General features: G+C 37.0%; 1 protein-coding gene across 6 annotated transcripts in view; it reads right to left on the reverse strand.

The window, feature by feature from the left end:
- The window catches only part of UBE2W (ubiquitin conjugating enzyme E2 W), a 119,490-nt gene that overhangs the window by 15,647 nt on the left and 78,875 nt on the right, over window positions 1-24,968 (reverse strand). For 5 of the 6 annotated variants that reach the window (XM_061439017.1, XM_061439015.1, XM_061439013.1 and 2 more), the window contains one exon: window positions 22,911-22,986. In XM_061439017.1, coding sequence (XP_061295001.1) covers window positions 22,911-22,986 — 76 coding nt within the window. Of the gene's footprint in view, window positions 1-11,924; window positions 14,929-22,910; window positions 22,987-24,968 lie in introns of those variants that run through there. The other variant, XM_061439018.1, reaches the window with a different exon arrangement.

Below are 24,968 nucleotides of genomic sequence, written 5' to 3' on the forward strand. Positions count from 1 at the left end.
CCGAACTGTGTTCCCCTTCTCACCCAATCCCCAATTCATATGTTAAAGTCCTAAATCCCAAAGTGCTAGTATTGGTTACAGAAATAATTAGGTTTTGGAGGCTTCCGAGGAGGCTCAGGCGTAAAGAATATGCCTGATGCAGAAAGGCAGATTTGACCCCTGGGTTGGGAAGATCCCCTGGAGAAGGAAATGGCTACCCACTCCAGTGTTCTTGCCTAGCCGTGGACTGGACAGAGGACCCTGGTGGGCTATCATCCATGGGGTCGCAACAACGAAGAGAACAGTGTGTCACTTCTTGTGTCTCTCTGTGAGTGCAGGAAGAGGTCACGGGGGCAGAGATGGCATCTGCCTATCAGAAGAGGCTTCAGATACTTTGCCAACACCTTGATCTTGGAGTTCCCGGCCTCCAACACTGTGAGAAATCATTTCCTGTTGTTTCGGCCACTCATCAATGGGATTTAGCTATAGGGGCCCAAACAGGCCAGCAGTGGTCAACAAAATTAACAAGCCAGCCAATTCCATTGTTCTCTCATAGTTTCCAAAGGCACGAACCATTGTACTGTCCAAGACGGTCTCCAATGGAACATTATTCCCAGTCATCACCTGTCAGGGTGACAGTGAGCGATGAGGTCTCAAAACTCCGTCTTATCATCTTTTCGACAACACCCAGTGCGAACTGTGCTGATTTGGGTTGTTGAGGAAGCAGACACTGATTTAGGAGCATGGGAGGTTTGTCGTGTAGTTTGTGGAAGACAAAAGTTGGATGCGGCTGGGAAAACCAAACTACAATGCAGATATGAAACCTGTGACAGGAACAAGGGGAGATAGCAAATTTGGGTATGGAGAGATGCAGATGCAGATCTCCCCTAAAGGGAAGATCTAGAGCAAGTATTACCTGTTTGGAGAAGGTCCCACATTGGGCTGAAGGGGCCAGGCCCCCACAAGCTTAGTTATTGGCTGGGAGATAGTTGGGAAAGGGGCTTCCCAGTTGACACTAGTGGTAAAGAACCCGTTTGCCAATGCAGGAGATGTAAGAGACAAGGGTTCGATCCTTGGGTGGGGAAGATCCCCTGGAGGAGAGCATGGCAACCCACTCCAGTATTCCTGCCTGGAATCCATAGGGTTGCAAAGAGTCAGACATGACTGAAGTGATTTAGCATGCATGTACGCTTCAAAAAAGGGTGACTTTGGTTCTAAAACCAAGGCAGATTATCCCTGAAGGGCTTCAGTTAGGGGTAGGTACCAGCTAAGTACACTGTCTGCAGCTGACCAGCAAGTTACTTCAGGAAGGGAGATGGGAGCGGTGCGCCCTCACTGACACCATCACTGTTTGGTCACTCTGAGATATTTTTAGAGTGAAAATGTACATTTCAGCAGATTAAAAATTACATAACAATACATAGAATTTACTTATTCAAATAGAAACCAAAGGAATGACCATTTGGAACCAGCAGAAGCTCACCAAAAACAAGTTGCACCAGAAAATCAGCATCTCCTTTCTTTGATAAAACTATACAGAAATATGGCCTGAGAGGTGATAGTTTAATGTGTGACGGAAAAGCATTAGTAGTTTAAATAACACACTGGGCTACAGATACTGTAGCCTGCTGTCCTTTGCTTGTTTTAAACATGGGAAAGATGTAGAACAGAGGCTCTGAGGTGATATTGAAAAGGAAGGAGAGAGAATATGGTACAAGATGGGAAAAAAGCAAACAAAAAGACACAAGGCTCAACAAACAAAAAAACACACAGCAGGACTAAAGGTGAAAAGACATGAATAAGTAACACACTTTGTTGTCGTTGTTTAGTTGCTAAGTCGTGTCCGACTCTTTTTGACCCCATGGGCTGCAGACCACCCAGCTCCTCTGTCCATGGGATTTTCCAGGCAAGAAAACTGGAGTGCATCTTCCCAACCCAGAGATCGAACCTGCGTCTCTTGCATTGGCAGGTGGATTCTTAATCGCTGTGCTACCAGGGAAGCCCAATCAAGGTGGAAGCTTCCTCAAATAAGTAATGAACTTTACTGGGGACAAAACAATACAATTAAGGGGGGAAAAAAACCCTACACAGATATAAGCAACATGAAAAATACAGCTTCACCAATCAAAATCAAGTGTGATGTGGCTGCTGGAAAAAGTGAATTCAACCACAGGTATTATTAAAAGGAGTGTCTAAACCAGTGCTTCTCTAACTTGTTCTAAACAGCAAACCCTTTCTCCTAATGCAAACATATACAGACCATCAATGTGAAACATACTCAAATATTTCCCTGAGGTAATTCCAAGGAATTCCTAGAGCTGTGAGAAACAGCTTGAAAAATCTTTGACCTAAACCGGAGAGTAAATTCCATTCTCTTATTTGAAGTAGTGAGATCAATTCTGGTTGTTATTGTTGTTTAGTCGCTGAGTTGTGTCTGACTCTTTCGCGACCCCATGGACTGTAGCCCACCAGACTCCTCTGTCCATTGCATTCTCCAGGCAAGAATATTGGAATGAGTTGCCATTTCCTCCTCTGGTGGCAGGGAGTGGTGTCAGATTCAGATTTAAATTTCCAGCTCCATCACTTTTAAGCTGTGATTTTGAGCAAGTTGATGACAGTTAAATTTGTTCATGTTCTCATACCTATTTCAGACCATTTTCATTCTTAGTTTATTACTAAAGCTTACTAATTCTGTTTAATCGAGGTAAGGTGTTCAATAAACTACAAATATTTAAAATGTACAATGTAATGAGTTTATATATAGGCGTATATACATATGTATACACACACACACATATGCACATCTGTGAAATCAAGATAAGAAAAAGAACATATCCATCACCTCCGTAAGTTTATTCACACCTCTTCTCACCACTCTATATTATCCAGGTATCTGGAGAATATAGGTATCAAACAGGTATCTGATTTCTTTTTTGGCCGCATGTTATGCAGGATCTTTGTTCCCCAACCAGGGCTTGAACCCATGCTTCCTGAAGTGGAAGCACACAGTCCTCATCACTGAACTGCCCCAGAAATCCCTGGTTTATTTTTTTTTAATTGAAGTTTAGCTGATTTACCAACAGCATGTAAGTTTCAGGTATACAAAACAATAATTCAGTTTTTAAAGCTCATACTCCATTTATAGTTATTAAAAATACTGGCTATATTCCCTGTGCTATACAATTCGTAGCTTATTTTATACATAGTAGTTTGCATCTCTTAATCCCCTATCCACATCTTGTCCCCCTTCCTCTTCCGTCTCCCCACTGGTAATGGAGTTTGTTCTCTGTATCTGCGAGTCCACTCCTTTCTGTTATATTTATTACTTTATGTCATTCTTTGGATTCTACATACGACAACACACAGCACCTGTCTTCCTTTGACCCATTTCACTACGCATAAACCCTTCAAGTCAATCCATGTTGTAAATGGCAAATTTCCATCTTTTTATGGCAGAATGGCATCTCATTGTGTGTAATACATGTGTACATATATATGTCTATATATACATACACCACATCTTCTTTATCCATGCATCATCCCACCCCCAACTCCTTTCCCCTTTGGTAATCCTAAGTTTGTTTTCTAGGTCTGTCTGTGCCGCTGCTGCTAAGTCGCTTCAGTTGTGTCTGACCGTGCGACCCCACAGACGGCACCCCCCTCAGGCTCCCCCGTCCCTGGGATTCTCCAGGCAAGAGTACTGGAGTGGATTGCCATTGCCTTCTCTGTGTCTGAGTGAGTCTGTTTCTATTTTGAAAATAAGTCCATTTGTATCATATTTTAAATACAAGTGCTATCATATGATATTTGTCTCTGACTTATATTGAAAAGCAGAGACATTACTTTGCCAACAAAGGTCCGTCTAGTCAAGGCTATGGTTTTTCCTGTGGTCATGGATGGATGTGCGAGTTGGACTGCGAAGAATGCTGAGCGCCGAAGAATTGATGCTTTTGAACTGTGGTGTTGGAGAAGACTCTTGAGAGTCCCTTGGACTGCAAGGAGGTCCAACCAGTCCATTCTGAAGGAGATCAGCCCTGGGATTTCTTTGGAAGGAATGATGCTAAAGCTGAAACTCCAGTACTTTGGCCACCTCATGTGAAGAGTTGACTCATTGGCAAAGACTCTGATGCTGGGAGGGATTGGGGGCAGGAGAAGGGGAGGACAGAGGATGAGATGGCTGGATGGCATCACTGTCTCGATGGACGTGAGTCTCAGTGAACTCCGGGAGTTGGTGATGGACAGGGAGGCCTGGCGTGCTGCGATTCATGGGGTCACAAAGAGTCGGACACGACTGAGCGACTGAACTGACTGACTGACTGGCTTACTATGATAATCCCTAGGTCCATCCATGTTGCTGCTAATGGCATTATTACATTCTTTTTTATGGTTAACACCCTATTGTGTGTGTGTATACACACATATATATATGTATGTATATATATCGGAGAAGGTGATGGCAACCCACTCCAGTACTCTTGCCTGGAAAGTCCCTGGTAGGCTGCTGTACATGCACTGGAGAAGGAAATGGCAACCCACTCCAGTGTTCTTGCCTGGAGAACCCCAGGGACGGGGGAGCCTGGTGGGCTGCCATCTACGGGGTCGCAGTTGGACATGACTGAAGCGACTTAGCAGCAGCAGCATGTATCCCTATGTGTGTATATATATATACATCACATCATCTCTATCAGTCCATGAACACCTAGGTTGCTTTCATGTCTTGGCCACTGCAAACAGTGCTGCTATGAACACTGGGATGCATATTATCCCATCGAATTAGAGTTTTCTCTGGATACATGCCCTGGATCGTATGGCAGTTCTAAATTTCTAAGGATCCCCCACACAGTTCTCCAAAGTGGCTGTACCAATTCACATTCCTATCAACAGTGTAGGAGGGTTCCATTTTCTCCACACCCTCTCCAGCCTTTACTTGTAGACTTTCTGATGGCCATTCTGACTACAGTGGGGTGATCAATCTTGAGTTTTGATTTTCATCTCTCTGATAATAAGCAACATTGAGCATCTTTTTTTAATCAATTGCTTTTGATGATTTGTGTCATAGTTAAGAAGTCTTTGCCAAATTCAAGATCTCAGATTTTCTCAGTTTCTTAAAGAAATTTCAGTTTTTACTCTTAATTTAGGTGTATGATTCATTTGGGATTAATGTTTGTATATGGTGTGAGGTAGGATTCTTTAAATGCACTAGTACCACGTGTTGAATAGATTAACCTTCCCCCCTAGAAGTACCATGGCATTTCTTTTGAAAATTACCTTTGGACTCTCTGTTGTGTTCCATTGATGTATATATTTATGCCAATGCTTTATAATCAATTCACATCAGGGTCATCTGCCGTCTGCGTTACAATTAAGCCTCCTGTTGTAACTCTTCCAACCCATGGCTAAGGTAACTTTTCTGAAGTGCAAATCTGATTCTGTCAGTCACTACTGCCCATAAGATAAAATCAAAACTCTATAACCTGGTCTTTCATGTTCTAGCTTTAGTTTTATCTTGTATTTTCCCTCATTCAAATTTCACGCTGCACAGTTCCCTCTCACCCTTGGTTTTTGTATTTGCTGTATGCTTTATCTCAGATGCAAATACTCTTCAGCTCCCCTGGAATTCTTTCCAGACTCCCTTAGCTTTGATTATTCCTTTAAAAAAAAATTATTTTGGGGCAGTATAGTTGGACTTACAGTGTCATATTAGTTTCTGACGTTTCACAGTAAAGTGAATCAATTATACACATGTATCTACTCTTTCAGAGTCTTTCCTGTGTACGTCATTCGAGTAGCGTCCCTGTGTTACACAGTAGTTCTTGTCGTTCAGTTGCTAAGTCGTGTCCGACTCTTTGCGACCCCATGGACTGCAGCATGCCAGGCTTCCCTGTCCATCACCAACTCCTGGAGCTTGCTCAAACTCATGTCCATTGAGTCGGTGATGCCACCCAACCATCTCATCCTCTGTCACCCCCTTCTCCTCCTGCCTTCAATCTTTCCTGGCATTAGGGTCTTTTCCAGTGAGTCGGTTCTTTGCATCAAGTGGCCACAGTATTGGAGATTCAGCAACAGTCCTTCCAATGAATATTCAGGATTGATTTCCTTTAGGAGGGACTGGTTGAGTAGGTTATTAGTTATCTATTTTATGATTGGGCCTGCTTTGATGCTCACTCTGCATCCTATTATTACCCTATGACATCCCTGTCCTCCCCTCCCTGCCAGATCATAACCTCCTGGGGACCCAGCACAGACTCGGTATTTGAATGTGTAAAAAGTTAAACAAGACAGGTTCTTGTTCTTGAGAAGCTAGCAACATGGGGTGGCGTGCAGAGCAGTAAACTGTATCAGATAGTGTCACTCCCCACCCCCCCACTTTAAATGCTTTCTAGGTCTATTTTTTCTGCTTTTTTACCCTGGTATCTTGTTTCCAGGTAATCTTTGTGTACAGATCACTGAATTGAAATGAATCACTCAAGTTATACAGGAATAACTTGAGGCTTTCTTCAGAGAGAAACTTCCAATTGCTTTTGATCTCCTCGGGAGGACACAGCCAGTCAGGGACTTCATCTTAATATACATCCAGTCTGACATTCCCCAAACCACTCCAGGGTGCAAGTTTGAATCAGGGCTGTTTTCCCAAGTGATCCTTCCTCTGGGAGTGGAGTTCTACTGGGCTCTGGCTTTATGTTAGTTTTGATGGGTGGGATGTTGGCAGAGTAGCTTAGACCCATTTGGGGATGTTCTGGACTTTGCTAGGCAAACATCCCTATGATGTTGCCCAAACAGGGGCTCAGTTTCCTAATTTCCTCCTAACTGGCAAATGCCCTGAGAACAATGGCAACTTTGCCTGCTAGGCCCATGGAAGCCATGAAAAATCAATTTTAGTCTTACCCTGATTCATGAAGTCCTACATCATTTGGCTTTTGGCTTCTGCTCCCGTCTCTAAACCAGCCACACCATCCTTTGGGTTGACTTTCAGACAAGTCCTGTCCTAGAGCTTCTGTACTTGAAACCTTTGTACTTGCCTAGAATTCATCCATAAAGTTTGTATTTTTCAAGCCATGACATAACTTGTTCCTCTGATTGTCAGAAACTACCATTTATCTGTGGGCCCAGATGGCTCAGTGGTAAAGAATCAGTGTGCCGATGCAGGTTTGACCCCTGGGTCAGAAAGATCCCCTGGAGAAGGAGATGGCAACTCACTCCAGTATTCTTGCCTGGGAAATCCCATGGACAGAGGAGCCTGGCGGGCTACAGTCCATGGGGTTGCAGAGAATCATAGAAGACTGAGCACACACATGCATGCATGCCATTTATCTGTACCCCTTCACATTCAGCACTTTTGTATTATCTATCTTCCTTATTATAGGCCCTTGGAAGATATATACTTTTCTTACCTGCCACCTTTCTTGATATAGGATAGGTCATCACTAAGTATTTGCTTAATGCCCATTCTTAACCTTAACGACTGTTAGGCTTATTTTTATGATCTCAGAGTTCCGCAGATATATTGTTTAAAATAATCATATTCTTAATTTGTGAACATATTCAAGCAATTTACCTCAAAGATAAGGCATTTTATAAAAAAACAAAGCCAATTAAGAATGACTCATGATTAAAGCAAATTTTTTCCAACTGTCTGGGACAGTAAAGGTAGGGTGTTCTAACATTTCACACAGATGATGGTTTGCTTTAGATTTGTTCAAAAATTGCTAGTGCCTATGTTTCCTTGAAAAAGCTGGGATAAAAATACAAGTACAATCAGGTTAATTCAACTAACATTTATTAAAAGCTTTTGTGATAGGTACCGTGTGCCACAGTGCTGGGTACACAAACACAAGTGAGACATCGTCCCAGTGGAAAGCGTTCAGGACAGAAGGCTGGTAGGACAGCCTTCTAAAAGGGAAGGACAAAGATGATAACCTTATAACTAAATCTGTAGTGGACCTTGACAGTAGAAAAGGAGATAATGAACATTCCAGCAACAGGGAAGAACACTAAAGAACACAGTAGTCTTTTTGTGCTGTTATCTATGGAACAAGGTGTGTAGGGGGCTGAAGAGCAGCCTGAGAACACAGGGCCAGGCAATGAAAAGTCAACAAAGGGACTGGAGAAAAGGAGAAAATACCAGAGATGGTTTAAAAAGACAGGCTCAGCAGGACTTGATGAAAAATGTCAGAGAAGACTGGTAAATAGTGCTAGATTCTTCATTTGTATAATTAGGTTGGATAGGAATGCAATCAACTATAACAGAAAAGAGAAACAGACATTTGGGAGGTTGAAAGTAGAGATAAAGAGATTTTTAATGTTAAGCTGGATACCTCTTCTGTAGGACAATCATCCATATTAGCATCATGTATGATTACATGTATTTACCTACATTAAGCACTTGAAGGTCAAGTACATGTATGAAAGGTATTTTCTGCCTTATTTCAGCTTTCCTTATTTGACACTTTTATTCAGTCAATGTTTAATTTTGCCATGTGTTACCTCAGTGTGAAAAGTACTATGGAATATAGGGAGGATTTCAGTAAGACCACTTATCCACATAGCTTAAACTAGTGGAGAAAAGTCATCCCTTCTGTGAGAGGTAGAAATTATTTTAAGGATTATAAAAGAGGGAGAGAGGGCCATCAAAGTACAAAGACAAACCTTGCATTTATCTAATCAGCTACTCATCTAGTTGTTTGGGGCTGTAGAAACAGCTTGCAGAGATAAAAGAGCTTTATGGTAGCCTGGCTGCCCCAGTGGAGGAGTACGGTGTTCCTGGGCAAGCAGATCTCCTGTGCAAAGAAAACTTAAGACTAGCAGCAGGGCACACTGAATTTCTTCCTGCCAGGAATATCTGAGATGTGGAGATATTCCCTTCTGCTTATTTCTTTCTTTTCAGAGCTTCAGGAGCCCCTCAGTTATATAAGTTAGTTGATCTGTCTGTACACTTGGTAAAGTATCTGCAAGTTCTTTACAGCATATCCAGCCTGAAGTTCAGGAGCACCAGACTCATGATTAACTCGAAGTCTGGTCTCAATTTCCATCTTTTCTGAAAATGCCCAGTCTTTAACCAGGACTTAATTAATTGAAGCATGAAGAATCACTCAAATATACTAGGCTACACTAATAAGCAAAGATGATCTTTAAATAAACAAAGTGCTTTAGTGACTATCTTCATTCTGTTGTATTCATTTTGGAAATGGACACATTACTATCTCCATAATCTTTTAAAGATCACAGTCTTTTGCAAAGGGGAACTACTATGTAATTTTTCACATTATTATAAACTACAAAAAGTTTTAATATCTATCCAATTTAGCATTGAAGTCTACAAAAAAAGAAATCAATGACAACTGCTTTATTATTAAAAGTTACTGAGTTCCATAAAGCACACAATGTAGTTTATATTCAACTAACAAAAGTTTCATACATGTATTTAAAAATATATAATATATAGATTTATCTGTCAACATTTATATTCTATTTAAAAAGCAGTAGCTTTACATATTTTACAACTTGATTTTATAAAATATATACATCCACCCTATGCAAATCTTCCAGCATGAGCTTTCATTCCTATTAATAAAATGCACAATTTGTATTTCTGAATATTAAGAGAAAAATGGTACCAACTAAAAATAAAAAATTCATTATAACTTGAACATGCATCTAACTCTTGGCTACTAGATAACTGACCTAATAATCTATTCAAATAACTGTGTTACCTTGAGCTTGACAAACAATTTGCATTATGTAAACAATCTGTGGTTAACCATGAAAAGACTTGCATTTCTAGGTATCTGAAACAATCTACCAAATTCTTTGTTTGCCCTGTTTCAGGTTTTTAATTAGAGAGGCAGGATTCTTCAATTATTTGATGTGCCATGAAATCTGGCAAGTCGCACCTGACAAGCCAAAGCCCTGTGAGTTTTGAAGCCACACTTTTGCCTTTGAGAAAACAGCTCTGAGAATTATTGTAGGAGCAGTTTTCTCAAAACCCCTGATGATGTGTATACCAAGAAACAGAACAAGAACTGCTTCTCCTTTCTCCAATCAACTGCATTGAACTTGCAAAACTCGAGTTCTGGTATGTGAGGATGTACTGAGGTCTATTCAGACATTCCTGCCACATAGTCAAAATAGCTTCAGATATCACACTGTTTTACTAACAAAAAATTTTTTATAAAAAAGATATTCATGTAATAATTTTTGAGATTCAACCCCAAATAAAAGTTGCAATACTACCATTAGAGAATGAAATTAAAAAAAAAAATCTAAATTATCAGGAGCACAGTCAGAACTAGAACTTCAACTTGAAGGACAGAGATCTAAGATTGAAGTACAAATTTAGATTTCATGGACCTTAGTGATAAGGGTGTATATAAGTCTGTCTTTAAATTCTGCTGAGAAGATAAAAATCTCCCACAAATTATTTTTAAAAAATAGTTCCATCCAACTCTCAAAAATGATTAACATTTAATCATTAAATGTTAAAAACTTAAAAGGAAAAGCATGTTCATCAAAATAAGTAATTTAATTCATTAGGGCAATAATTTGTCTTCGAGGGACTTCCCTGGTGTTTCAGTGCTTAAGACTTTACCTTCCAATGTAGGTGGTGTGAGTTCGATCCCTGGTTGGGGAACTAAGATCTCACGTGCCTCAGGGCCAAAAAAATAAAAAAACATAAAACAGAAGCAGTATTGTGACCAATTCAAAAAAGACTTTAAAAATGGTTCATATCAAAAAAAAATCTTAAAAAAAAAAAGGCTTTGAGAGAGTCACATCCAGAAAGTAAACAAAATTCCCTCAATATCAGTATTTAAGAACTAAATTAGAGCTAACTGACAGCATATTTATCAAGCAATTATTCAACAAGTTTAGCCATCTACTGATGGACTAAAATTATTTATCAGAAATTTTTGTAGGATGGAGTCTTTTTATTAAAACTTTTTTTGGATATAATTTTAATAACCCTCTGGATTTCCTATTCTCAAGAATGGGAGAGGGAGAGTAAAGGGGAAGGGAGGAAAGAAGGGAGGGAAGAGGGGAGAAAAACTGAGTGGTCAGAGGGGCACTGAAGACTGATCCACTGATACCTGTGAGATGAGAAGGTAGAAAAATAAAGGAGGAATAAAAACAAAGACTGCAAAGAGGACTAGAGCCAGGAGGTGCGGATTAAAGTCACCTTCTTCACAGACCTTAATTATGCAAAGGTATCAGCATAAAAGAATAGTGCAGCAGCTGGCTTTTGGTAGCAAAGAAATCCTCAAAAGGACATTCAGTCAAGCCTCAGCTCTTTCTGAAAATAAACGTGCATACACAAGTTACAAACCTTATGCATTCAGCTAAAATATGTACAAAAAACTAAATAAAAGTGAGATGGAGAAATATAAGCAGCAGTAACCATAAAGGCTGAGAACTAGTGACACCGAATTCTTTATTAAAAAAAAAAATTTTTTTTTAAACACACAGTACCTCCTCTTCTCTTCTATTTTTAGGAAGAAGCTTTAACAAGTTTTAAATGTCTCAATTCTCAAAAACAATAGGCTTTTTAAAAAATAAGACTTGATTACCAGAAACAAGTAATATGTGGTTACATACCATTTTCATACCATTACTCATTTCAATTTATCTTTGATGCAACCTGGGAACAATTAAGCAGTCACTAGATACCTGTTTTAGAATCTGAAGAAATTATTATCCACCACAGGAATCTAATGATATATGTTTTTGCATATAGTTAAAATTTCAAAAGGGAAAAAAGTAGCTAACTATTCTCATTACTTTGTACCAAATATTTATATACCTAGTCAAAACAATAAAGATCAAGATCTTTCTCCAGATGAACTGTATATAAAAGCTATTTTTAGCATTTTCTTCCAGGGATTAAAAAAAAAAGTCTTAATTCCCTGCTGGCTAAAAAGGAGGAATTTAAATTCCTTAAGAGAACTGCCATAAAATTTAAAAATTTATCTTAAAAAACTGAAAACCATTTCTCTCTTTAAAATCTATGGCATTAATTACCTACTTGACTTTTTTTTTTTTTTGAAAGGGCACCAAGTTTGTGATCTAAGCATGCAAAATAAGGAACTGAATGTATCACTGTCTTAACAGAATTTGGCAAACCAGAAAAATGGCCTTAAAATAAATAAATAAATAAATAAAAAGGAAGAGAGTCCATGCTGTCTAAATCTGAAGGTCTAATTCTGTAGAGCTCTACAGCAGACAGTGCCTCACAGAGGGAATGCGGGCAAGAGGGAAGTAGCATGTTCCTATGTACACACTTGCTTGGTATTCTGGTTGTTATTCAACAACGTATTACAGAGAAATATTCTTTTTATTATTACAAAGTCGGTAATTGCCCCTTCTTGAGCAGTGACTTAGGTAAACATCTTTACGTCTTTTAATAATGTAACATATTTAAAATTAACTAAATCTAAGTGCACATGAGTTTTCAGTGATTCCTAAAGTTCAAGGAAGTAACGCAGGTGTTATCAGACTGCAAATTCTGAATGGTTGGTGCATCTATGTTTTAGAATATTTCGTCCTGTCTTCTTTCCCTTAAACCATAAAATGTACCAGAGTTATTTGGTTCTCCTCTACTTTCCTTTTCGTCATCTTAATTTATTTTATGGTATCTCTATGTAGAGAGAGAGGTATGTTAAAATATTATTATTCATATTAAAAAATTCAATTGAGACTATATATGACCTATTAATCTATATGATAGCAATGTTATCCTTTGACCTGGTATATTAATTCCTTTGGTGAATAAATGCCACAGGTCATTTCCTTATAAAAGGATTTTAGTAAGAGGACCAGCAGTATGGAGAGAGATTTCCCCCACCCCACCCAGGAAAATGACCAAGTGAATCAGTCAGTAGTTTAGAGCAGTTATGTAAAATATGAAAAATACATCATTTACAGCTGCAATTTTCATATTAAAAAGCAGTTAAAAACTAAGAGCAGTTCAAAGCATTCCAAAAAACATTTTTTTTGTCTTAGCTAAACTGGCCAACTAATAGGACTGATAAGAGACTGCTGAGAGAACTTACGTACATCTAGGCAAGACAGAACAAAAATGTTTTTAATTTTGAACAGTGGTAGTTGCTATTAATAACTAGCAGTATAAACAGTGTCCACAATTTGGTGGCTGGCCATAGTTTAAAATTTTTTTCAAGTTAATTTCTACAGCAGACGTATTTTTGAAGTCTACCCACCCCTGAGTTCAACAATTATACTTTTAGAGTGTAAAATTATATGCCCTTAATTAACAACATGTACAAAGCTACAAAATTTCATCTATACAGAGATTAAAAACAATTTTTAAAATATTATCTGCCAATTATTGATTGGATGGTTTTGCTGGGGTACATATTTCAAACCTTTCAGCCAACTGGCTTTCATTTTTAAGCCCAAATTGATTCATATATTCACTGTAGGATATGTCATAGAGTGAAACAACAGGCATTAGTAAAAATAACATTGTAGTAGAAACAGATTTTGCATATGCGAAAAGGTAATTTATAAAATACATTAATTGCTTTTTAAAAAGAGAACCTAGTTGCAGTATCATTAACTTACATGGTACTGAGAGTTGGACCTTTCAAACAATTTTTTTTCTATAGAAAAATGTTGTCTACCTGTAAGTGAAGTCTTAAATAACAACAAAACAGAACAAAACAAACAAATCCCTCTAGAAAAAAAAACCTGTATGGTTGTGTGAGACAAATAAGCAAACATACCGTTCTATAGTGTACTTTTGCCTAAAATTTAAAATAAAAATGTCCACACTCTTTTGTTAAAACATTAAGCCTCTGTCAAAAATGTATTTCTTATTTTAGGGTACAGGATAGTAGGACAAGATGATACTTACAAGTAAAGAAAATTTACAAGAAAAAACTTGACAAAAGTTTTTCAATTAAAAGTATCATAACATTCAAACTTGACTTCAAACATAACAAAAGAAACAAAATTGCAAACAAAAATGTTTATGGATTTTCCAAACATAAATAAATGAAATAGTGTTTAGGCAGTAGGGCTCATGCTGATGGCTAGCAGGAAGTAACAGAGTGTCATCTATTTGGAAAAAATTGATAATGTACAAACAATAAGCCCAAATTATGGACTATAGCAGTTTAATAATCACTGCCATTTTTCTTACTTCCAAAATAAAGCCTTGATTAAACCACTTATACCCTATATTACTCATACCTTTACTTCAGAGATTGAGGAACTATGTACAACAAACGAATTTATTTTCACCATAGGGATAACATATTGTACCTCTCTGCCAATGTTACTTGAAAACCGTCCATGTCAAAACAATTTGACAACAGATATAAACAATTCAATAAATACGCAATGATCTTTCATTACAGTCCTTTAAAGACGCATGTTAAGTCATGCTGTTAACCTTAGGTTCACAGTGCATAGAATCCAAATATGAGCAGTTGGGGTGACTTTCAGAGTAATGTTGGATCCCTCACTTTATTTATAATCCCACTCTAACCGTTAAGTTCATGTCATAGGCCCTATCACGCATTAATCATTGAGTGGCAGAAGGGTGAAATTTTTTCCTGTTACAACGTCCATTGCCGGCAATGAACGTCACAAAACCGCCAAGGAAGTCATTGTTATTGCACAATACATGAGGACCTGGAACTTTTCAAAAGCTTAAAAAAATAAAAATAAAAAATGGAATTATATTTGACATTTCCTGACACCTGCATTAATACTGTATGACTAATCAAAGCATGTCAGTTGCCTGGACTCAACCAGCGATCAACATGCGCCCCGAATGCACACGAGTAAAAATGCAGTCAAAGGAAGCAGTCTTCATTGCCTATAGGTCACTTCCAGTCAAAGGTTAAAGTTCAAAGACTGAATGATCAAAGTGCTCATTTTCTCAGTAGGACTATCTTCTGCTAGGAGGATGAGAACAGTGGCATCAACAAGTATCATCTTTAAGAAAAGGAGAAAAAAGATAATTAAAACAGTCAAGCATGCATAAGTAAAAGTTACAAGTCAGTCTAATACAGCGAAAATTTCAAGTAGCAAGAAGAACATGGTTTACGTTTCTGACTCATCTCCCTGGATCCCCTGCAAAGGAGTCCATTTTGTGTTCAAGTATATATTTACAAACAAATCAAACTCTAGGTTTTCAGAGAAGTGGTAGTTTGCAAAAATTTTAAAATGATATTATCAGTACGTTAAGTTCTATTTAAAATAATAAATTGATATGTGTTAGCACCTATTAATGATTACCAGTCATCAGAGAATTTTTTTACAGGTAACAATTTAAAACTATAATGAGATGGCAAGTAAACTCACAACCAACACTGTCACACTGCTTAACAAAGACTAATACAAGTCGTGTCTGAAGGAAGTAACTTTACAAATGAGGAATAATCTCTAACTCAATCAACAGTAAATGTTATTAACTTCTCTTCAGAAAATAAATTTTCAGGAAGTATACATATATATACGCAAAGGAAGTCATTTTAAAAAATCCCAAAGATTTAGTGACACCTTCTGATAGCTTCAACACATTTATGTAACATAAATTCTGGTGGGTTCATCACTTATTTCACAACACTTACCTCACAAAACATATTTGAAGGATCGTGACGATTAGTTATTATTTATGAAGTACCTTTAGAAAGATTTAAGACCAGTGGCAACTAACTCAAAGTTGTGAAAGCTCTCAAGGAGAAAATTCTGAAAAACTGGCCAAAATGTTTTACACAAACCACCCCCTATTAGGATTGATATATTGCTCATAAAGACGCAATGAGAACTAAAAAGCAGTAAATCTGACTTCTATGCTGGGCAAATTAGTGAAACATTTCACAATCCTATACACCTTAAGGGTAATATAAATGGTGAAATAGACTAAATTTTAAAAATAAGCTGTATCTAAGTCATTAGAATCCTTTAAATAAGTAAATAACATCTTTAAGAAGAGATCAAGTAAATAGTTTACAGCCTCTGCCACATTAAAGTGTATGTCTTATGGGACTTCCTTGGTGGTCCAGTGTTTAAGATTCTGTGTTCCCAATTCAAGGGAGGCAGGTCTGATCCCTGGTCAGTGATCTAAAATCCAGCATGCCGCAGAGAATAGCCAATATATATACACATATCTGTTCCTTGAATGACTGCGGATCTTGAAATAAAGAAGATATGTTTGTCATGGATCAGAACAAGCTTCAGAATATGAGGAGGTTTCTTAAAACCTCACTTCTCCAGTAGAGTATTTTATAACACTAGGGTTCTTGAAATTAGTACTAAAACTGCTGCTGCCGAGTCACTTCAGTCATGTCTGACTCTGTGCGACCCCATAGACAGCAGCCCACCAGGCTCCCCCATCCATGGGATTTTCCAGGCAAGAACACTGGAATTGGGTTGCCATTTCCTTCTTCAAAGTACTAAAACTAATCACATTTAAATCGCTAAGCTAAGAGATGCCACTAAAATCTACCTAGGATGTCAAACTACTGGGGAGGAACTTTAGCTGGACCCATAGACTGAAACATTATATATTCATGATGGTTATATGGCTAATAAGGAATCTATAAGTAAAAGTTCAATATGGAGACAGGTAATGACCCAAACCCCTGTCGACCTTTTCCCTAAATAAGAGAATCACTAAGAAGGAAAAAATTCATTTGTTAACAGAGGGAATAGTTTCCTAGTTTTGGCTTTCCCCCGCAAAAAAGGTTGTTAGAGTTAACCTATCTTGGGTCAAGACAAGTATAGGTCTATAAAAGGTGGTGAAAGAACACAATTATGTTTAACCTCTTGGCTACAATATTTGTGGCAAAATTATGGCCTAAAAAAAAATCTTATCATAAACCACTTAAACTTTTTCTGGAACTAGAGAAGACCCTACTAAAATTATATCCTCAAATATAATATACAAATTAGCAGTTCTTAAGAGGTGACACCTACCATGGCTAACTTCACTGGGTCTCTGGAAATTATGAATGAGAGAACTACATTAGAAGATCACTTAATTTTCCCCAAAGTATAAAAACTATCACATTTTATTGGAAATCACCTCCCTGAATATACCCATGGACAGAAGACAAGAAGTAAAGGAACAGAGTAAGAGGTCAGTAGATATGAAGTGGGATTCCACTTCCAAGAAAAACAAAAATAAATCTTTACAGTTAAGTTTGTGTCTCAACAGTTTAGGGAATTAAAAGTTTTCCTCTGATGAACTGATTCAAGAAAGATTACACAGTAGATCACAGAACTGCTATCCCACAGAAAATAAAGGGCAAAGAATTAAACTGAGTGAAAGTTTGGACTCAGGAATTTAGAAAGTGGTTGTATAACACTAAAAGGTAGTACAAATAAAAAGGTTCACAACAGAGGTAAACCTTCAGATACATATCAAGCAAGGAGAAAAGGAATTGTTATACTACCCTGAGATAATTTTGCGTTCCTATCCCCTTATAATCCTTACTGTCCTAAAGGAAATGTTCCAGTTGAATGGAACCAGAATGTACTCTGTAGTTTTATACAAAAACATTCCTCTACTCTTCCCCAAATTACCATCTCATCAGTCTACTGGACATAATATCTAAACATTATGTCAATTTAGTTCTTATAAGTCTAGTTTTCTGGAGCCAATACTCAATAGTCATCTTAAACTATACTGTTCATTTATCTATCACCTTAAGGAAAATGTTTCAGGAACCACAGATCTACACTCTCATCAGTGAAAAGCAATCATTTATGACACTAAGTCGTTTATATTTAATATTGATCCCAGGAAACAGACAGGTATTATCAAAGGATTCTACTTGGCTATCTCACTGAAATATTTTTATGATGTCATAAACAGGTATTTTTTTTATCTTTTTCAAGAACAATTACATTTGCTTTATGATCCAAAACTCAGGTTCAATCATTAATCTGTACACTAGACTGGGTATAGATCTATTTTCTAAGGAAAATTCTAGATCTGAATTGTAGATTAATTCCTCAGTCCTTTTGTATGCTGAGGAGAGTTGTCTTATTACCTATTTTGGTTAGGTCCCTTTAATTTTTTAACCCTATTCTCAGCTCAAATGATTTTTCAATGCATATGGACCCCTACCTTAACTGGCAACACAGAATATTTACATTCCAATGCAGGTATGGCCTTAATTTCTTAGTGAATAGAAAGTGAAAGAGTTCTGGGCAACAGGTTGATAGTCAACTTCAAGTAATTAACAAAACAATATATATTCACACACCAATGACTTTTTATACTTTAATAACTTATGGCGTGCTGGAGAAAAATCTAAAAAGAAATGTAATATAAGGTGTGATGTGTACAAAGTAACAGTGGGCTAGGATGACTGGCCTAATTTTCAAGGAGTCCTAATAATGTGGAAGATCACAAATTTAAACTTGGGCTTCTTTTCAACACTGGTATTGGGCAGCTCAATTGTGGTATGTCAGCTGACTCCTTCTCATCTAAACAAAAGGAGATCAACTCAACTTCAGATTTGTTGTTTTTCATTAATAATGAGTCCATTATACATCCTGGAAGCTCCTTCTAAGGTACACAGATGTCACTAATCTGAACCCAAATCTCTCTTGCCTCTTTGATTACACCTGACAAACACCCTGGCCCATGCTGACCCAAGTATGTTGGTCAGCACCACACAGAATGGCTGTGGAGTTTGACACCTGAGGCTTACAATTCTGCGTGGTTTCTAGAAACTAGAATGATAAATGTTTCAGTGAGTTCTTCCAACACCAAGCAAGCCTTTGTTTAGTGTCTGATCTTTTGTTTACCATTGCAGGTCACATCTTGACATTGCTCTGACCTTGCAATCCTTTCAGAATTAAGGTGATGATAAGAAAATAACTAGAGCCCATATTTCTTGGAACTCACATTCTAAAGAGAACACAACCATTACAGATCTTTTGGAACTAAAGCGGCTAAGCAGAAAAATGTAAGCTGAAATTTCCAAAGTTTCAAAACAAAGCTGATGTGGTTGTGCTTAATGAATGAGTATGATTACCTTTTTTGATAAGATTCTTCCAAATTCAACTGTAATGCCAAGGTGAACTATTTTTCATATTGTTTGTAACTGTTATCGTGGAATGTAGAAAAGACAATAGAAACTAAACAGCTGAAATGCTTTAGCTATGGAAAGATGAAGGAAGAGTTCAAGGAAGAGTCCCTGTACTCAACTACCTGAATGACAGAGTGGGGGCTCTATCATCTCAAAGTGTAATGAACACTACCCTTCACTGACTTCATATGACAGTCATTCATGGAGGAAAACCATCCACTTAACGGAGAATGCAGGAGACGAATGACCCAGGCATACAAGGTTCAAGCCAAGAGCAGAAAACTATCAACGTAAGAATGGGGGTGCGGAGGAGGGTGAGTGGGGGTGAGTGTTTTCCAGTGTCTGACTCATTGCGACCCCATGGACTGGCAGGCAAGAATACTGGAGTGGGTTGCCATTTTCTCCTCCAGGGAATCTTCCCAACTCGAGTATTGAACCTACGTCTCATGCGTTTCCTGCACTGGCAGATGGACTTTTTACCACTGGGAAGCCCAAAGAATAAACTGAGGATGTTTTAAACAAGATTATCTGTAAATGAAAAAAAAGTATCTGTATCTGCAACAAGAAACAAGACCAAGAAAGTCATGGTTTAGTTGAATTAGAATCAGGTGCCTTTTTAAAATGGCTAATTCGTATGGGGGCAGGGATACTTTCAATCTGTTTATTGGGAAGATGAATTCCTACACAAACTCTATACTATTTTACATTAAGTAAGAGGTTTAGTTTAAAAAACCTTTAAAAGAAAAAAATTCTTCGCTAACTTGGAGATGATCCATCTTTAAACAATTAAGACTTTTCTACTTCAGTTATAAAAATAGATTTCTCAAGTAACACATAAAAACTACTAACTATGAAAAACAACATCTATGAAGTATATTTTAAAGAATTATTATATTTCCTGACTTATGTAAGTTTTCTTATTCAAAAGCAGGCAGTAATAAATTCTAGAAGTATTCTTAAGTAAAGGCCTTCTTGTAAGTGCTTTCAACATAACAAGACAACATTAGAGAGCTTCAAAGATGATTATCTTTTTGAAATTTCCCTGTGGAATAGAAAAGAAAATGGAAATATATTATCTAACAATGGGGTGGGACAGAGTGGCAAAGAGGACTATACTTTCAAAATATATGTATTTTCTAAATTCCATCACTCTAAGACAATTTCTTCTCAAGCTTAACAACAAAAACAAAAACTTAAAAGTGGTTTTAAAACACTGTGGGGGGAAAAAAGGAAAAAAAATACTGTGGAAAAGATAATAGGGGAATTTTTCTATTATTAGTGAGGTTGGGTCAGAAATAGAATGACAACTATCTTGCCAACTTTGACATTTTAAAAAATGTTTGATGTAGTTTAGGTGTCTCAACATTCTTGATTGACTTATCTTAATCTCTGATAATTTAAAGAACTTATGAAAGGTAAAGGGGACTGTGACACTCAAGGAATGTTTTTGTTTTTGTTTTGGAAAACGTTTTTTGTAAAGGCACAGAGGGAAGAGACAACTCAGTCCTTAGTCCTAAAAGACAAGAGGATGTGAAAGAAAGAGAAGCTGTTGCTTTCTTAAAAGATTAACTTGCTACCTCAGATATGCAGATGACACCACCCTTATGGCAGAAAGTGAAAGAGGAGAGTGAAAAAGTTGGCTTAAAACTCAACATTCAGAAAACTAAGATCATGGCATCTGGTCCCACCACTTCACAGCAAACAGATGGGGAAACAATGGAAACAGTGACAGACTTCATTTTTGGGGCTCCAAAATCACTATAGATGGTGAAGGCAGTCATGAAATTAAAAGACGCTTGCTCCTTGGAGAAAAAGTTATGACCAACCTAGACAGCATATTAAAAAGCAAAGACTTTATTTTACCAACAAAGGTCTGTCTAGTCAAGGTTATAGTTTTTCCAGTAGTCATGTATGGATGTGAGAGTTGGACTATAAAGAAAGCTGAGCACCGAAGAATTGATGGTTTTGAGCTGTGGTGTTGAAGACTCTTGAGTCCGTTGGACTGCAAGGAGATCCAATCAGTCCATCCTAAAGGAAATCAGTCCTGAATATTCACTGGAAGGACTGATGCTGAAGCTGAAACTCCAATAATTTGGCCATGTGATGTGAAGAACTGACTCATTTGAAAAGACCCTGATGCTGGGAAAGATTGAAGGCAGGAGAAGGGGACAACAGAGGATGAGATGGTTGGATGGCATCACTGACTCAATGGACATGAGTTTGAGTAAACTCCAGGAGTTGGTGATGGACAGGGCGGCCTGGTGTGCTGCAGTCCATGGGGTCTCAAAGAGTCGGACACGACTGAGATGAACTCAACTTGCTATACCACCAGGCTTCCCTGGTGGCTCAGATGGTAAAGAATCTGCCTGCAATGCAGGAAAGCCAGGTTTGATCCCTGGGTCAGAAAGATCCCCTGGAGAAAGGAATGGCAACCCACTCCAGCGTTCGTGCCTGGAGAACTCCACGTACAGAGGAGCCTGATAGGCTACAGCCTATGGAGTTGCGAGAGTCAGACTCAACTGAGCGACTACCACTGCTATACCACCAGCGAATAAGCAGTTTTAGTAAGCTCTTTATCCTCCTCCTTCAACACCACACTAATTTTATAAAACTGCCAATAAGTTTCAAAATATTAAAATTTAATTATTTTACCACGTTGAACTTTTCTGCCCATGCTTGTAATTAATTTATTCTTGAGTAGCAATTATAAATGCTCTTTATTTTTACAAAGCTGTTTTCCACATTTTATTTTTTGACTTTACATTGACTGTGATTTGAGGTTTTTCCCCAAGCTTTTATATAAGATTTACATTTTCATATATCTAAATGTTTAATCTGTGACTCCTTTTAAGTTCAGAAGTTCTTTCTTCCTTCCTCCAGAATTCTACTGTACGTAGTTTTTAAAAGGCTTATTAATTCAATCCAAGGAAATATTTTCTATATGAAAAGATAAAATCTTCTTTCCCCAAAATACCAATTTTCTAACAGGATTACTTACTAAGTAATTTTCCCCTTCTCATTGGTTTGTGATACATTTATTTATCACATATTCAAAACTTATATACAATAAGGCCTAGAAAAGAGTAATTCTATTTTGATGTCTGTTCTTACACTATTATCTTTTGGTGTTTGGTAGACTTATCCTCCTTCAATATATTAAAAAAAAAACAAAAAAAAACCTGCTTTCTTATCTTTCTTCCAAACCTTAAAAGCACCCATTCTATCACTGAACTGAATTTCTACTGAACTACACATTAAAGCAATAATTTGTAAAGAATATACATTTTTATAATATTTCAAAATAATAATTTTATGGTTTCTTCTTTTCTGTTTTTAATTTCAAACACCTCTTTGAGGAAGCAGTTTAGAAAATGTGCTAGCAACCTTCAATTATTAAGTGACCATCACCCAACAAAAACAGAAATTAAAATATTAAAAATAACGTATTCATAAAGCTACAATCAGTAGAACCTCAGATTTTTTTAGGAATAACTATTAGATTAGGAACAGCTTTCTTTAAGTTAATAGGCCATCTCTAACAACCTGACATTCTACCCGCTAACAACAGTACCACAACTGAGTACACTGGCATCATAACTTCTATCTCCAGTAATAGGTTTCCAAATAGGCTAGTTCTAATTTGATTTATTATTATTAAGTACTTCTTTTTTGTAATAAAATAGTAGGGCAGAATATTCAAGCAATTTTAGATTCTACTTGTATGATGGCCATGATTTTATATGCTCCATTAAAAATCTGGTCTAACTTATCCACAACATCCATTATATAATTCCTTCTTTTTCCCAAGCAGATTTATAATCTTTCAAACATAAATACTGAAAAATTATCATTCTAAATAAAACTGCTTACCATGATACCACCATTTTGTTTTCTTTGGATTCTTGTTACATGTTCGAACATAAAAAGAATTATCTGGTGGTCGTCTCTGAAATGAAAAAGTGTAAATAGGTAAGTTACAAAACAGGAAAACATAAGGAGATAGTTTTAATAAAAACCTCTAGGCAAAATTATTATAGAATGTATAAGAAACGATATAAGTGCTGATGTCACAACTGAAAAAAAATATATTCCAGGAAATGTAGCCTCTAAAACACTGAAATTGTGTTTTTTTTTTTTCAACATAGATATGCATATGTGATTTGGGTTAGCTTACAGTGGGATTACTCGAGAATGACAATCAACCATAGTGGCAGCATTAGGTTCTAAAGAATTCTAGTTTTATTTATCTTGTCTCCCTAGAAATAATTTAATAATTATTTTTATGAGCTAGTCAAAACAAAAGTCTACCTAACTAGCTTTGTCTGAGAAATTCTAGCAATTTGTAAACAAAGGATTATTGCTCTCCTGTAAAAAAAGTATAGTTAAGGAGAAACTAAAGGATTCAGTTTCCAAAATGTATGTAAGAGGAAATGAAGGGAGAGATACATTAGCATTTCTGCTACACATATGTCCAGGCCAGCACACTATTAGAAGCATATGGCAGCGCTACAGGGGAGCTACATCAGAAATAGTGATGCCAACAACAGTGAAGATAGGTTGTAAAAGAATTTTCTTGAAAACTATTAGATGTGGATCAAACACAAGAAATATGTGCCTCTCTACAAAGATTTGGAAACATGTGAAATGTGTATTAGAGCCACTGAAGGCAGGTTAGTGGATATGTGACAGGTCCAACTAAATAGCAATGGTGAACAGGACTACCGACGCAGCGGAAAGCAAAACTGACAGTCAGTCTCACTTGATGCTTCCAAAATCCATATACAAAACTATGATCTAACTCTTATGAGATAGCAATCATAGTAATTTAACAGAACAAGTAGAGCATAAGACAGTGAACAGCTATTCCAAGATCATCCTGTTTATACAGTTTAGAGAAAATTCCTGAAAAATTACCATGAAATTAGATGCCTACTTCAAAGAACTGATGGTCTGCTATTGCCTGTCTTGTAAAGTCATAACCTGTGCTCATGTAGAATAAACTGCTACTGCTGTAACAATCTTATAAACTCATTTACCACAACCCAATCTTCAAAAATCAAAAGAAAGGGGGAAAATTCATTCTGTTTGCTTTTATCAAGAATATAAGCAAATTAGTAAATGACTAGGAGATGTGTTTCTTAAAAAACTAAAGTATACAAAAAATTGGGTTAGCTAAATTGTTTTAAGAATGGAATACAAGCTGGAAAGTTTGGACTATCTATATCACAAGATCACTGAGACTAAAGTGTAGGTTACTGAAAGGTCCCTGATCTCAATATCAGAAATGATCTTTAATCTGCAGACATAATGGATTTAAAAGCCTTCAGTCTAGGGAACCATTCTTGACTATGAAAAAGGAAACTGGAACAGAAGAATTACGGCTAAAAAATGTCTCTGGTAAAATTAAAATTTGTATTCTGAGAGTTGACTATTAAAGTGAAATTCATATATCCATGTCCAGTACAGAATAAAACTCACCTGTTTTAACAGAACAATTTCCAGTGAATTTTAAAAGACTTTTTTAAAAGTCTGTTTCATGCTAGATTCCTCTCATGCCTGAGCATGCTTCCTCTTCATCTTAGTAACCTGGTACTTAGCACAGTAACAAGGGCACATAGTAGGGTCCTAATAATGTCTGAATTTTATAATTTTTCACAAAACTAATGCTGTCAGAATCTAACTTCCAGATTATCATTTTGGTTGAATAAATTATAATTTATAGTTTATATTATATAATATAGTTTATCAATAATTTAAATGGAATGATTAGTCTTACACTATGCAAGAAACACTAAGAGACAACTAGAAAGTGAGGGGAAAGATGAGGGTTAGAAAAGGATGAAGGAGTTAGAGAACAAAACCATTTTCTAGTTTTTAATAGTAAATCATTGCATTTAAATGTAAACAGATCTAATAATCATAAGGCAC

This window comes from Bos javanicus, chromosome 14 (assembly GCF_032452875.1).
Source record: "Bos javanicus breed banteng chromosome 14, ARS-OSU_banteng_1.0, whole genome shotgun sequence".
NCBI lineage: Eukaryota > Metazoa > Chordata > Mammalia > Artiodactyla > Bovidae > Bos > Bos javanicus.